Genomic DNA, 17,013 nt, shown 5'->3' with positions numbered 1-17,013 from the left:
TCTCAAAACTAACGAAAGATGGATTTTGGAAAATAGAGAAATTATGTAGGAAAACTAATGCTTCACTGAAAGTTACTATTTTTCTGAAAATCCTTGGATGCTAAACTTCAAAATGACGGGTCAGTCATTAAAATCCGTTCAGCCGTTGTCCGTAATTTCCATTACCAGTTCAAATTATATATATATTTGAGTTTAAAAGCTAGAGGCACTTATTTCATCTCGAAGTACGCCTTAAAAATTAGGGTCGCCTACGTCTTAGGCCTACAACGAAGCAACAACCATGAGCATTCCCTTCGCTCCCTTCAAAGATCTTTGTGAGTGAATGTTCGAGCTTTTGCAAGGTCAGTAAATAATTATTGTAGTGATATTTTTTCCTATTTTAACTTTTAGGAGTGCGCCTTATACAAGACAGCATTCGTGTTATTCATAAACAAATAACGGTATATTTCCGCAAGTACTAGTTATGTGCGAAGAGCTGTTCATGGGCGAAGGATTTATTGTTAAAAAATTAAGAAACAATTTATCGATTGCAATCCACGTCACTTTCGTTATTCTTGCTTAGTTGAATGAGTATTTCTACGAGCGCTGGAAATGTTTCGGAACTAAACTACAATCTAATAATTAGACTGCATGCAGCGTACACTGATTTAAGTTTTGCGGAGCAATGCTACTGCCACATTTGTTATGTACTATCTTCATTCTGATTGCACTATAAAGGATATGAACGGTATAGATATGGAAATATTGATAGAACGTAGATATCGGAATTCTAAACAAAATAGTCTTAATAAAGTCTGTTGGAATCTCAGTAGTTTCCCCAAACTGGCGATAATTTCAAAGTCCAATATTTTCAGAAAAGATAGTACGTAGTATAAATTAGAATATTACAAAAGACAACATTAATTTATAATTATTATACAAAACTTTATTACATCATGTTTTGTAATTTTGTTATGGCTGTGATGTGTTCTTTGTAATGTGTTTGAAATGATCTGCCTGTCTGTCCTATGTAGAAGGTGTTGCAGGTGTTACATTTGAGTTTGTATACGCCTGTGTGGCTGTATTTGTTTGTTTCTGTTGCTTGTGTGTTAAGATGTTTTTGTAGTGTGTTAGTTTTTCTGTATAACAAAATTACAAAACACCTCCACATATGCAGAACACATCACAAATGCTAACCACACCCACAGAGACATCAACACAGACATGGAAATACTACACATCCAACCAAAAAGCCAGAAACTAAACACACTAGAACAATATGAAATATACAGACACCCGAAAACACACTCCAACGAAATTCTCAACACACAACTCAATTTCAGAACACACACTCTTTGACTCTACATTATACCACACGAACACACCCTCACAGGAAACAAAACAAGTGGCGCCAAGACCAACAACGACCAGTTCTGAGGATGACCCATAAAAGGTCGAAACATGTAAACAAGGTACGTTAGAATTTAACACAAGAAAGTCTTATCATGAATAATTTCAAGGGAAAAATTGTTCTGGGGCCGGATATCGATCCCGGGACCTCTGGTTGAACGTACCAGCGCTCTACCAACTGAGCTACCCGGGAACTCCACCCGACACCGTCTCAACTTTTCCCTTTATATCCACACAACTCGAGTGAGATCACTCGATGTGGGTCTCTGGCGTTTCGTCAGCCCACGCGAGTTGTGTGGATATAAAGGGAAAAGTTGAGACGGTGTCGGGTGGAGTTCCCAGGTAGCTCAGTTGGTAGAGCGCTGGTACGTTCAACCAGAGGTCCCGGGATCGATACCCGGCCCCGGAACAATTTTTCCCTTGAAATTATTCAAATCTGCTTCACAGGGAGCTTTACCTGGAAGACTAGACTTGCATAAGTCTTATCATACATATTCCGAAGTGACACAGTGTTAAAAGTTGTGTAATCAAGATGTATAGAATATTGAGATAAAAGTTTCACGAAACCATACTTTTTAGCGCGAAAATAAAAAAATATATACATAATTTGTCAAAATTCGACTGTTTTCAGTAGCGCACCGCCTTAAGAGCGCTAGAGATGTGTGAGATTATCAAAATATTAACCAACAAAACAAATAAATTGGTTTTGGGAGGAACCTAACTATAAGGCAGCACAAGTAAAAGTGAAAATAAATTGCCCTCTGAGGCGACACATTAAGCATGTAATGTCGAAAGAATTTCTGGATGTCTTAAAACATAAAATGGCATACCAACGTAGAACGTAGAAACATAAACTAAACTTACCACATATAAATCTGCAACAAAACCAATTTCTATTACGGGGATGAATACGATTATAATTAAATGTAATTCTTAATACTATCGGGACGATTTCATTCGGCTAAACTTGGAAGTTTTAGTTACCAAGCATTAATGAAAACAATTTTCCATTATATTATTAGGCTTCCTTTCAGATGGTTTGGCAGATCAATCCAGAAAGTGTTAGAGCGCATGACAACAATACCGAGTAGTTGGGGACGCATCCGTTTCTCCGCGGAATCAATAAAATACACGCACTCATTCTTGACCAGTTGTGTCCAAGTGGAGTTATCCGGGCTAATGTAACCATTGCACCGTCAGAGACACGTTCCACTCAGTCAATAACAGCATTTAAGATAGGCTGCATCCCATTCACTGTCAGTAATTCGGTAATGGAAAGATATGAACCAATCTTGTAACTCTAGCTTCATCACTCTAATTTCTTCCGATCATCTAACATGCACTCTGAGAGAGTTATGTATAGTATCTTAACTTTGAAAGTCAGTACTCACTGATTTGAAAGAATTACATTCACCGTTGTTATAAACGTCATGAAGCCATTGATTAATTTGAATCTCATCTCTCTAGTTTACTCTAAACCGCCTAACATATGAAGAGTTCGCGGGAAAAACGATGAATGTCACAGTTTTGTTAAGGTTGATGTCATTATCTAATTCAATGGATCACTACGAAATTTAATGTTGTTCTTATGAAAAATGGTAAAAAGGAGAATTATCACCACGAATACAGTAATCCTTTCCTTTATTTTCTATAGAAACAGCATTACATCTTGCAGTTATAGGCGCAATTAAATCATTATCTAATCCTTAACAGAAATGTGACATTCATAGTTTTTCCCGCGAACTCTTCATATCGTTTTCCGTCAGGTTTGCGTTTAGGATTACATGATTTGTACGGTAAATAAACCGAATCCATCTTAAGCATATGACTCTATTTATTCATACACTCATTTCTTGAGTTTCATCTTTTCGGAATATCTTCAATCCATTTTTTGTCGAGAAGATTGTAGGTCACTGTAGTCCGATTCTGACAGCTTCAATTCTTTAACATAAATTTATATTTTAACAGGCTAATGCACAAGTTCGTAGCATTTTTGTCTTCCATGGCCATAGGGCCTTTGTATTTGATTGGGATTTTTTATTTGTCATTCAATGTCATAGTATTGTGTTATTGAATACGCCTTGATTTAGCAATTTTAAGAAAGTTTGTATTAACTATGGGCTAAAGAAAATGGAGTGTCAAATAGAAAAAAATACGCTCAATATACAGGGTGTCTCTAAATTAGACCGACAAAATTATGGAGCAGATAGATAACCTTCGTGGAAGCATATTTTGTTAAGGAACCCATGGGCTGCGACGCTTCGTTTCAGTGCAAGAAGGAATTACAGGTAGGGATAAAGTAAGTAGGTATGTGCAAATAACAAGCGATTCTGTGTCACATGATTCTGTGTGTTCATCCAAACAAAGAAAAAATACGTACAGAAAAACGAAACCAACGACGTATTAAACTGTACTGAACATTACAACAGAATGAGTGCAGTACAAGTACTAAACTACATAGACGAATAACGCGGATAATAAGAGGTCGTACCAATGGAAGTCAACAAACGTGCTGTAATCGACACCCCTCTTGGACTGAAAAGAGTGTGGAGTAACGGTTAGCGCGTCTAGCCGCGAAACCAGGTAGCCCGGGTTCGATTCCCGGTCGGGGCAAGTTACCTAGTTAAGGTTTTTCCGGGGTTTTCCCTCAACCCAATATGAGCAAATGCTGGGTAACTTCCGGTGTTGGACCCCGGACTCATTTCACCGGCATTATCACCTTCATATTATTCAGAGGCTAAATAACTTCAGCTGTTGATAAAGCGTCGTAAAATAACCTACTATCCGTTCCCGCCTTCTTGCAATGAAACGAAGCGCCGCGGCCCATGGGTTCCTTAACAAAATATGCTTCCACGAAGGTTAACTATCTGCTCCCTAATTTTGTCAGTCTAATTTAGAGACACCCTGTATACTTTTGAGTTATTTGAGGAGTAAAGGCATCGGAGGCCACTAGACCCATTTGTGTCGTTTACGGGAAGAACACCATCGGGGAAAGTGTGGAACGAAAATCGTGTTCTCGTTCCATTTTTTTTATTTCAGTAGGTTATTTTACGACGCTTTATCAACAGCTTAGGTTATTTAGCGTCTGAATGAGATGAAGGTGATAATGCCGGTGAAATGAGTCCGGGGTCCAGCACCGAAAGTTACCCAGCATTGGCTCATATTGGGTTGAGGGAAAACCCCGGAAAAAACCTCAACGAGGTAACTTGCCCCGACCGGGAATCGAATCCGGGCCACCTGGTTTCGCGGCCAGACGTGCTAACCGTTACTCCACAGGTGTGGACTTCTCGTTCCAAAGAGAACCATTTTGGCACGAATGTTTCACCATGTTCAGGTAGACTGCTCCACTTCAATTAAGGTCGTTTAAACGCTTTAATTCACGATTGTTCACGTAAAACAACTCTGTAATATACCAATAGGGTGAACTGTAACCCATTACCCTTCGTACAACATTTTTACTCCATGGGTAACGTTAGAAAAACTGGCAGGATGGGTACTGTATATTTTGAGCGCAAACAAAAATCACGAATGTTATCATTTGTGCTTCTTTGCTTGCGTGTTTGTCATCATTTAACTCTTCAACAACATGAATAATGCCTTTACATCAAATCAAGAACAGAAAGGAACTGCTGAATCCCAACAGAAAAGCAGCTCCCAATGCAAATGTTGGTGTTCATCAACGTAAGTTAATGTTGTGCATCTGATGCGACAAAGAATTGCTTCCGAAGAATGTAACCAATAGTGGTTAGATTTATTACCAACAACTCAGTCGCCTTGAGATCGTAATTCAAGAAAAACGACCAGAAAGACTGCATCACGTGATTTTGTAGCATAATAATGCCAGTCCGCATACTGCTAAGATTAAAAGAACGGTTATCCAAGAGCTCGGTTGGGAGGGTACATAGTCCACATCCGCCCTATTCTCCTAGTCTTGCAACATCAGATTTCAACTTGCCAAACAAAGTTACTGTAGTAGTAGTAGTAATAGTAGTAGTAGTAGGGTAAACTCGGCTAATTCCGCAGTACGAGTAATTTCGCAGTAGTACATATATGATTTTACTGCGGCTTTACAATAGCGTGAACGTAAGTTTTGAGAGGCTGTCAACAGGAGGCATGTCCTCTGCAGTGCTATGGAAAAAAAGCAAGGATATTGGTCGACACCTCTGTCGGCAATACAGTGAAACATCGGAAGTTGGCTGATTTTCGTGTTTTGCTACACAGCTGTGAAGAAAGTGAGCATTGTTACATATAAATTGTTCCTTTTATGTTACTTTCATAATGTATTTCATAATTATTTACTACTGCGGAATTAGCCAAGTTCTATTGCGGATTTATACGCACTGTTGCGGAATTATCCGAGTTCTTTTTCAACTGTAATGTATGTACAACTAAATATATTTGCATTTTAATAAGTCTCTTTATCTCATTTGGTAATGAAAGGTTTCGTCCATGTCTATATACCTTGATAATATTTTTAATAAACATTTTGATGAAAATATGATAGATTTATTTCTTAATATTGTGGAATTAGCCGAGTCTCCCCTATGAGTGGTACTAGTTCGTGGCATAGCAAATTATGGAAAAATAGGAGACATATCCAAAAGTTAATTAACAATAAATACAGTGAAGTATCGCGGATCTACCAAAGAAGAACGGTGAAACTCAGTTTCCAGTGTTTGCTAGTGTTGATATTTAACAGTCGAGGTTAATACAATGTGATGCAGTTCTGTGCTACAAGTACGATGTCGATAACACCACGTGTATTGAACGCCATAATAACGTTTCGGAATGAATAGCCCGGTTTAACAAAGCAGCGACATTTCAGCTTTCATGTCATGCCGATTTTGAACCTCAAGCCAAAGTGCCAATTTGCTGCAGTTGTCAGTAACATACAAATGTGGCGATTTACGGCGAGTACATCCAACACACAAGCCTATGCATTAATTTAATAATATTCATTTGTGCTTTTGTGTCTGAACTCTTGGCCTCGTGTAACAATTTAAATACATAACATATGCGAAGATTCAGTTCGTACCTTATGTTATTCATTGCTATTGTTATGTGGAATGAAAATACCGAACATCATAATTAAGTTCACAAATATTTTAGGATTTAAAGGTTTGAATTATTCGATATATAGATTGGACCTTATCCAATGCTGGAGATTAAAAAATAAATCACGTATCGAAGACTGATGGCGAAGTGCATCAACATTGATTAAAAACGCAGTAATCATAGATTACGAAACGACGGTTAAACAGTAGCCGTGGTTAAAATGTAATTTATGTGCACCATTCATAATCACCGATTACTAAAACATGGCTAGCTGACACCTCATTTAACCAGAGTAAAGTCTATGATGGTACATTGTTTCTACAAAATGACTAAAGGAAAGCATCCATACCGCTGCAAAGATAATAGTCAACGTCTAAAAACGACTGCGTTCACTATTTCTACATCGAAATGAACGCATCCTACATTTTCGCTTTGCATTTGTTTGCCTTTGGGCGATGTTATATTTGTGAGTTCCATTTCTTTGTTTTTCAGTACTGTTAGGTTAAAATCGTACAAAATGGAAAATTGAATCCAAAAATGATTATATCCCAATGTTAGGTTGAAGTACCGATAGACTTAATTACTATATTTAAATGTATTATATAAAAAAGATGGAATATCCATAAAGGAAAAGGATGCAGAAGATTGGTAGGAATGTGTGTACGATGTTGGACCCCATTTACACCAGGGAATTGTGCATTATCCTAAGATCCATCCATAACCTCTCTTTGTTCAGCCAGTGACATAGAGAAAGAGATACCGATATTCTAGTATTCCCTCTTAAAATACAGAAAATAACAGTTACATAGAATCGTAATATAAGCAGCCGATCCGTAGGAGAAATGTGATTGTTCTTGTGTTATTTCAAGTAATCCATTTGTAGATTTTGATAAACGAAATCCCTCCTGAAATTTTCTGTCACCTAATTCCTCGTAAGAATTCTCTCTTTCCACTAAAGAACCTTCACGCTCACGCTCTATCCAAGTAATTCAAATACTGCACAATAATAATCGTCTTCGAAATAATCACCTGTGGTTCTGGCCGCCATTTTGCTTTACTTGCTCTACTAATCGCTGGTTATCTCCTTTAACCGCTCATATTTGGTCGGTTAGAGATTACTGTGGTTAACCTCCTATTTAAGTCGTAACCGAGGTCGATCCACCGTAAAAATGCTTAATCAGGGATTAGGTGACAATTTTAACCGATGGTTACACTAACCGACGTTGATGCACGTGGGCATGACATTATCTTGGACTTCAAGTGATCAAAAAATTGGTTGAAAAGCGGTTCCTATTCGTTGGAGTAGTTACAAACAGATAATCTGCTTTACAGAAGACGAAGATGAAACCAATCTTCAAAATGTTATGATTTCCTTTTTGATCACCAGCAATGGAAAATAACCAATCTAAACAGTTTCTAAACAATTCACCATTGCTTTCTCCCGCAATCAGATCAATACTTTAATTAGTTCTTCAGAAACGTGTTTTAAGTTTTATTAAATTCCCATTTATGATATTACAGTACTTTTCTTTACATAAAGGAAAGCCTGCAATATATGATTGCGTATTAAGCATTGTTTTAGTGTATCATATTATATACCAATTCATTTTACACACCATACATACGACAGAAGAACATTTTGATACCACTAGAACGTCCAAACCAACCACGCCCCACTTTTTACTGAATTATAAACATTATAATTGTATTACTACATTTACAATTTCTTGGCTTAAAAATCGATTGGTTAAATTGGAAAAATCATATTAAAGAAATTACTCCCAAACTAAATTCAGCTTATTTCGCTATTAAATCTATGCAAAAGAAAGTAAATATCAATACCTTAAAAACAATATATTTTGTATACTTCCACTCGGTAATGAGCTTTGGAATAATATTCTGGGGAAATTCCACAGATAGTAACAGTATATTCCTAGTACAAAAAAGAATAATTAGAATAATAGTAGGTGCCAAATCTAGGACTATTTAAAAAAAACTACAAATAATGGCCACGGCTTGTCAGTATATATTTTTTTCATTAATAATCTTCCTCGTACAGATTGTAATCGTGAAAACTTTGTAACTAATTCAACACTTCATAGCATAAATACGCATCAAAAAATTACTTTCGTACTCCGTCGGTAAGTCTATCGTGCTATCAAAAAGGAGTGCGTTATATGGCAGTAAAAATGTTTAATAGCCTCCCTATCGATATAAAAAATGAAACTCAAAACATAACATTGCTTAGGGCCAAGTTAAAGAAGTACCTAATTTCTCACGCCTTCTATTCTGTAGGTGAATTCATGGCATTCAACAACGCTACATGAAATTGATATGTTGTGTTGTAATAGTAGACTATATTGTATATATTTCAACTAGACTGTGTTTATAGATTAAGACTTTATAAAGTATAAAATTTTTTTACTTGTTCCATATTCTATCTATGAAGCAATGTACGAATACCATGGAATGTTAATAAAAACAATACAATACATGAACCAATCAAAACTTCTTTAACGATATATAAGGCAATTCGCCGCACAACATAAAAACAGATTATGTCGCAGATTTTTAAATAAATGCACAGGACAGGTGTTTTGTGTTGTGCGAGGAATTCGCTCACCGAGAGTGACCGATGTGTTAGGGTATTGTCATGATGAAGAACCCAATTCTGTGCTTGTCACATACGTCTCCTTACTGACAGTTCGATCCTCAGGAATAAACTCGAAACTTACGAGACCCTGGATATGGAAGAGCACTTCAAGCATTACTTTCCCCTTTCATCGGTTGGAACACTAAGCCTACACGCCTAGATGGTAGACCGCATACCACACGGAGAAGGCAGAGAAGTTGCCTGCAGACCATGGCGTTGCCACTCGAAGTTCCGATACTTTCTGACTACAAGTATGTCACAAGCCCAGTTTAACAATATTGTGTAATTTCGACTGAATTTAAGAAATAGCAATATTCTAGAAATAATGCGGACACCATACACACAACAGAAATCTAAAACTGTTCCCTCTAAATGGCGCAAGGTACATATACACCAACTACATGACAGTACCTAGACTTTCATTAGTATCGAATTCTTATGTACTAACTTGGTGTTGCAGGACTGGTTGCAGGTGTAGAAGGCGTTGTGTCACTCAGGACAACGAAGCGTGATGAAGTCTTGCACTTACCTGAAACAAAAGAGAAATAACTTCTTACAAAACTTCTTCCCTAAAACATCATAATTAATACATTTCCTTCTTCACTGTACTAAATGAAAGGAAAGTGTACTCGTAATAGTGCTGCAAAGTCTGACTTAAGATTCTCACCGCTCTTCTACAGTCATTTCTGACTATTATAGGAATTTTGTTCATAGTCAGTGCCTAGGAGTGAATTTAACCAGTCATTCAATACTTTAACTCGAACAAATTTTCAAAGAACTGTGGTTTACTGACGCACATATTATATTAACTTCATTCATTGGCTATTTAATTAATTCAATATCGTGAATAAAGACAATCAGCATTACTACTGATGCCTTCAAAACAGTAGAACACGAGAACAATAATAATTATTCGTCAGCAGGAATCACAAAGAGACACGACTCCATCAGTGGATTGCTTCGGAGACATGTACATAAGTCTCATCTTAGTATAAAATAAATTAAATTATTAACTGAAACTATGATAAATGTATAACGAACGTGTTCAATACCAAATTAGGAATGAAGAGGTAGTCAAGAAACTTAACGTAAATGACAATGTTTAAAATGAAAGACTCTTCTACTACATCTGAGTAACAAACAAATTGAAGACCTCCCTCGAATAAGGTTGTAACAAACAAATCTATAATACACGTTTCAGGAGAAAAGAAAATAATTTTAAGGGTATATTTCTTTAAGCCTATATTTACTAGCAGAACCATTGATTAATCCAGGATAAAAGTTTATTCAGTTATTGTATACATTCATTTATTATTATAAATCTGCAGTGCCTGGGAAAAGTGGCATAAGTCAGTTTCCACAAATCTTTTTTTTTTTTTTTTGATAATTTATTGACAACTTACGGAACATGTGCTCGCTTGGAAAAAGAGCTAATGACACTCAATAACGACAATTAATAATAAACACAACTAATAAAAAACAATAAGTAATAATAATAAAAATAAAATAATAATAATAATAATAATAATAATAATAATAATAATAATAATAATAATAATAAGGAGCATCCTAAATTAAATGAAGCATGGTCACATAAAATATTTAAAGTAAATCTAATTTGCATTTTAACCCTAAGTTCGAACTAAGACCCACGAGTGTGACAGGTTCATACCTGCACAAGTACCTTTCGGCACTACACTTATTTCGTTGTCAATTCACTCACTGCACTGATTCTACCTGATTTCACTAACACTTCTAACCATTTCACTGTTCAAATACTTTGCACAGCCACTTCACTGACACCAACACACTTCACTTACACAATAGACTTCACTGATACTACACACTTCACTGACACAACACACTTCCTCACTGATAGAACACTTCAAATAACAAGATATCAATTACACCCTTTAAGTAGTGTGTATAATATACTACCGTCTGTTAGTAAAGTCCTTAAGCCTATTTTTAAATACATTTTTGGTTATTGGTAAAGCCTTTAGTAAGTCTGCAGGTAAAGCATTCCAGTCCCTGATAGTACGATTAAGAAAAGAAAACTTTCCAGTGTCCGTCCTCTCCCATTACAATAATTCATACAGAAAAAAATCAAATCGACATAAACCAGTGTAAGTTGTCAATAAATTATCAAAAAAGGTTTGTGGAAACTGACTTATGTCACTTTTCCCAGGCACTGCAGAAATAATGTTTCAAATTTACTTTTTCCACTGGTCACATATTTCATTAATTTGATATCACACCCTTTTTTGAGGTCTTCAATTACAAAAGAAAGAGAGGGGTGATACAAGGGAGAGACGTCTAGGTACTATACGTACACCTAACTAAATCTTGTTGACATTATCAGCAATAAAAATGTAAACGGCACACGGCCATGGGAAAAAACAATTTCTCAGCAATTATGTGTATGAAACTGACTGTAACAAGCTAAGAGTAGTATAGACCATTCGTTATCTCGTGAAACCTACCTGTGTGTGAGGGGAAGCTTCCCTACCTTGTTATGCTTCCACTTGCAGCTAGCTAGCTCACTTACCTTACTATATGCTACGACACACGCATGCATTTGGTTTAATGAGGTAACGAATGGCCTATAACGGATGCATAGTAATATAAAGAACATAGCATCATTTGAAGCTGTCCTTTTGTCTTTGCTTTCATATGTATTTAACTTATTTTACTCCTGTAAGGGTTTCGCAGCTATGATAAGACCCTAGATCATATATATAAACAGTGTCCACACCTGTGGAGTAACGGTCAGTGCGTCTGGCCGCGAAACCAGGTGGCCTGGGTTCGAATCCCGGTCGGGGCAAGTTACCTGGTTGAGGTTTTTTCCGGGGTATTCCCTCAATCCAATACGAGCAAATGCTGGGTAACTTTCGGTGCTGGACCCCGGACTCATTTCACCAGCGTTATCACCTTCATTTCATTAAGACGCTAAATAACCTAGATGTTGATACAGCGTCGTAAAATAACCCAATAAAATAAAATATATAAGAGATTGCTCATCCATATGTTAAAATCGGCAGCACTTTGGAGAGAAAAATCGCCAGGATCGCCACCCGTCCGCCGTAAAGGAACACGAGATGGCAGTACAGTCGCTAATGCAATTCAAATGGGAGTTATGACGTGACTCCTTATGTAACAACTAGATGGCAGCAGAGTAAACCTTATAAAAGTTGTTACCGTCAAAGCCTATAAGGTTTATATGATCTAGGGTAAGACTTACGAGACTCTACACTGACAAAAGAACAAACCTTATACCGGACAAGGGATTCCTGTGACGTTAATGATGTACAATTTGGTCTTTTGTACACCAAGTCATTCAGAATTGGTCAGCCTTCAAAGAGAAGGTCGAAGAGATACAATTTTTTATTTAACGCCATTTTAGGTTACTCACACCCTGTTGCGACGACGATAAAAACCGAGGTAATAAGAGGAAATGTACAACTGTTCCCTTAATGCCTATCAATATCCCTTCGTCTGTGTAGTTTGAAAGGGCTATTAAATGAAGAACTGCATTACATTTCAAACATCAATAAATCATTACGAGTCTAAAATCCGACGGCCAACGTCCTTTCCACGGACGCCAGGTAAGGTGTCTTGTATGACCGCTCTTGAGTGACTGCGGTGCTCTTACCAGATGAGGCAGACGCAAGTGATGCAAGACAACGGAAGATGTAGGCACTCTGAAGCAGCTGTCGCAACACAACGAAAGCATGGAACCGTCACGAAAAGCGGACGTCGGCGAACACAAGATCAAGGAAGACTTAACTCAAAACTAAATATCAAGTTCATTTGTTCGTGAAATAGCCTACATGGAAACTTAACACGGCTGTCGATAGGCCTATACGTATAGACGAATTAAATGCAACATTAACGTTTGATATCCCCCGTTCTGCACGATAATGCCGAAGTCTGATCCAGGATTATAAATTATTTGGATTTTTATTGTGCCAGTGAAGTGAAGAAATGGGACAGGGAGAAAGAGAAATAATATAAGTTTTCTTTACATCTCATTCGATTTCTTCCTTACTTATAACTATTTATTTCTTTCCTTTACTCCTTTTTCTTCACTTCATACTTCCTCCTCCTTTTCTTTCTTACTTACCTTCTAATTTCTTAATCATTTTCATTACTCTAGATTTCTTTCTTCACGCTTCCTCATTAATACTTTATTTCCTTCTCCAATTTCAATTTCATCCCTTATTTCTTTCTCATTAATAATTTATATCCTTCTCCAATTTTAATTTAATCTCTTATTTCTTTCTCATTAACATTTTATTTCCTTCTCCAATTTTAATTTCATCTCTTATATTTTTCTCATTAACACTTTATTTTCAACTCCAATTTTAATTTCATCCATTACTTCTTCCCCATTAATACTTTATTTCCTTCTCCAATTTTAATTTATTTCATTTCTTTCTCTAATTTTAATTTCTTCCTTTATTTATTTCTCATTAATATTTCATTTCCTTCTCCAATTTCAATTTCATCCCTTATGTGTTCGATTTATTTGCAACGTCCGTAGATCTGACCTATCTCACCTTCACTAAATATGCGGTCCGTCTCAAAGAGCGAAGAACTATTCACTCTCTCACTTTACTCTTCAGTATTCTTCAAAACTCTAACCCTAGCTACCTAGCTTCTCGTTTTCAACATTTGTCCTCATATCACGAAATAGATACTCGCTAACAACACCATATCACACTCTCCACTCCTATACACAGAACATCCTTCTACTCTTCATCTTTCACCGTCTCTGCAGCTCATCTCTGGAACTCTCTACCACAACATGTCAGAGACTGTCGGACATTGTCTAGTTTCAAAAATAAATTAAAATTACACTTTTTCAATTCAGATTCCTTTCAGTTATAAGCCCTTTTTGTTCTCTTTATCAGCTGATGAATTATTATTATAGTCTTTTATTGTGAATTTTATTTAATTTTTTTATTACATTCTATTTTGTTATATTCTTCCTTACGTTTTCCATATTAACCATTTGTACTAAATGAGTTGCTCTTGCTATATTCCAATGTATTTTACTTTCCTTTTTCTATTATGGTATTATTTTCATGTAGTTTAGTGTCGATTTTATTATGCTATTATTATTATTTTTTGTAATAAGTTAGTATTCTGTTCTGTAACTTTTTGTTAAATTTTAACTGCTTGTATACTTTGTGACCTGGTAGAGTGTAAGAGAAGGCCCTATGACCTTAATTCTGCCAGTATAAATAAAGAATTATTATTATTATTATTATTATTATTATTATTATTAATATTATCATTATTATTATTATTATTGTTATTATTACATCTTTCCCATTAATAGGGACTTTATGTCCTCCTTAAATTTCAATTTCATCCCTTATTTATTTCATGTATTCTTTATTTCCTTCACCACTTTTTAATTTTACCCCTTATTTCTTTCCTTTACTTCCTTCTGCACTTCCATTTCATATTTTATTTCTTTCATCTTTAATTATTTCTTCCATTCCATATATATGGCCTACTTGTTCTTTCTTTCTTCTCATTCATATTTTTATGCTTAACTACTTTTCTTATTTTTACATATTTCATTCCTTATTTATTCACTTCTATTTCCTTTATATTATTTTTTCTGTCTCTCTTTACCATTTCTTCACTTCAATGGCATAATAAAATATAAATAATTTATAATCCTAGATCAAACGTCGCATCTTTACAAGACTAATTATATTCCATTTTCTCTACATTATGTTCTTTGTTTGTATGTAGAAAACAACTTGTTGACTACAAGATGTCCTGCAGAAATATCTGCAATCTTAATCGAGACGTTAACCGGCGCAGGCATTGATCCTCAAAGCAGATATAACTCATTGCGGTCAGAAATAGCCATTCAGTGATTCCCCTGTGTCAGGTAAAAGAACATAAATAATTTTCATCGCCTCTTTACAATTTCATCGCTCTCTGTCGAAATTAAACCTATGAACAAGCGTAATAAGGCGCTGAATCAGAAAGATTGACTTGAAAAGCCTTAGTCTATGTCCATATAAGATCGTCCTTATGTCTTTTGATCAGCACGATCGTCACAGTGTAAAAAAACAAGCTTGGAGATTAAACATCTCCGAGAGTAATGAATCTTCTATGTGAGGATGCGAATAAAATCCTGAGCTTGGTGTCATTTGGAATGAAATTAAATCAAGGGATCCCATGTTACAGATACATGACACGTAAAAGTATACTCTATTTTATTTCAAGGAGTGCAGTTCGGTGGTTCCTTTGAACACCCACTTACAGATTTATGACTTCCTACATAATCACCTCTGACAATTCCATCCTGTCCCCTCGTCCCAACATTGCACAGTTGCCACAATCCTGCCACAATCCTGGTGACCCTCGACGGGATTCTTGGAATTCGGAAAAGACGCGGCAACTCTGCCTCCACGTGGATTTGACGGGAACCTGTCAATTCTTCTGAACGAGGGTTGTGATTGGTTACTGACAGGAGAAGACAAGATTTCCGTCACAGTAAGGAATACATTTAATTATGACAACCAATTAGTAGGGGGCAGTAGAAGGTCTGTCGGCAAAGACCTTTCTATGAAACTGCACTCCTTGAAATAAAATACAGTATATCCTGTTCTTGGCGCATACAAGCAAAATTTGAAAGTCAAACTGTTTCTCATTCCTTCAGAAAAGCGAATTCTGCACATTTTAAAAACACTGCCCTTGGTTACCACACAGAAACGGATCACACACGTGTATATAAATACATAAATAAAACTGTTGTGAAATAATGGTAAGTTATTATCGAAATATGTTATAAACAGTTCATTCTATATGATCTCTAAATACTTGTATCTATATTTGTTGGAATCTTTGAAACAAAATCTTATATGGCATTGTAAGAGACATATTATTCACATTCCTTAATTGTTACGTAATACTTGCACAAAGTCAGATTTTAACGCTTGGGTGGGGATCAGAAAGGATCTATTCATTTCCTCCGAATGTATGTTAACCGCATGAGCCTTGTTTTGTCCCATATAATTCGCAGCTGATAACGCCTCCTTTCCCTTTCGCCCTCCGATTCCGTGGCAAGTCATAATTAAAACAAGTCGTAGAATTACCAGTTTAAAGCGTAATTAAAACGATCACTGCGTGAGTGCAACAGAGATTCAAGTCATAAAGGCGAGGTGCAGAAGTTGCCGGCTTTCTGTCTTCATATAGTCTACTCGATAGTTTGCAATGTTATTTTCTTCGAACTGATGAAAATTTTGGACAGTCCGTTGTTTTTTCATGTGATGGCGAGTTTTTGTTTTACATAATTTGACGTAAGGAGTACCTACAGCCTGAATGGCTCTTCGAGGGTCGGACCATGGCTGGATCCATGGACTTCAGCTCATTGTGCGTCCTATATGCGGTGCGATAATTTTTCTAGTCAGTCTGGAGGAATTCGTGATGTTGAGAGGCAGGAGGTGGAAAGAGTTGGACTCAAAGAGAAAACGGGAGTACTCTTTCATTCTTTCATCACGAGCAGGCTGGGAATCGAATCCTGGAAGGAATACCAGTAAGTTAACGCTGAGTCCACAAACGAAGGAAACTGTAGTTCAACTTTAAAGGAAACTGTAGTTCAACGTGAGACTGGATCACTACACGAAAATCTTTCCCAAATACAGTCTTTGTTTACATAAATTCCAGTGGGCTCACCGGGATCAGATGTCGAGAAAACCAACGCTGTAACCGTTTGGCTCCGGTGCGCCGTTCTTCTTGTTCTGATCATGTATTCGTAAAGCAATCAAATCATAACACAAAACAACTACTCGAGACGACATCTTCACCCATAAAGTCATATTAGGTTTGTTCCAGCAAGCAATTCAGAACGCGTTCTGAACTACTTAATACCGAACTTCTTTCGATGC

The 17,013-nt window shown here is 36.4% G+C and overlaps 1 protein-coding gene across 13 annotated transcripts in view; it reads right to left on the bottom strand.

The window, feature by feature from the left end:
- DIP2 (disco-interacting protein 2) overlaps positions 1 to 17,013 on the bottom strand; it is a 686,249-nt gene that overhangs the window by 541,954 nt on the left and 127,282 nt on the right. For 7 of the 13 annotated variants that reach the window (XM_069833532.1, XM_069833554.1, XM_069833546.1 and 4 more), the window contains exon 2: positions 9,546 to 9,626. The exons of the other annotated variants lie outside the window; for them this stretch is intronic. In XM_069833532.1, the coding sequence (XP_069689633.1) occupies positions 9,546 to 9,626 (81 nt within the window). The remainder of the gene's footprint in view (positions 1 to 9,545; positions 9,627 to 17,013) is intronic. 13 annotated transcript variants of the gene reach the window in all.

The sequence above is a fragment of the Periplaneta americana genome, chromosome 1, assembly GCF_040183065.1.
Source record: "Periplaneta americana isolate PAMFEO1 chromosome 1, P.americana_PAMFEO1_priV1, whole genome shotgun sequence".
In the NCBI taxonomy this organism is placed as follows: domain Eukaryota; kingdom Metazoa; phylum Arthropoda; class Insecta; order Blattodea; family Blattidae; genus Periplaneta; species Periplaneta americana.
The sequence above is the reverse complement of the archived record's forward strand: the minus strand, read 5'-3'. Positions and strand labels throughout refer to the sequence as shown.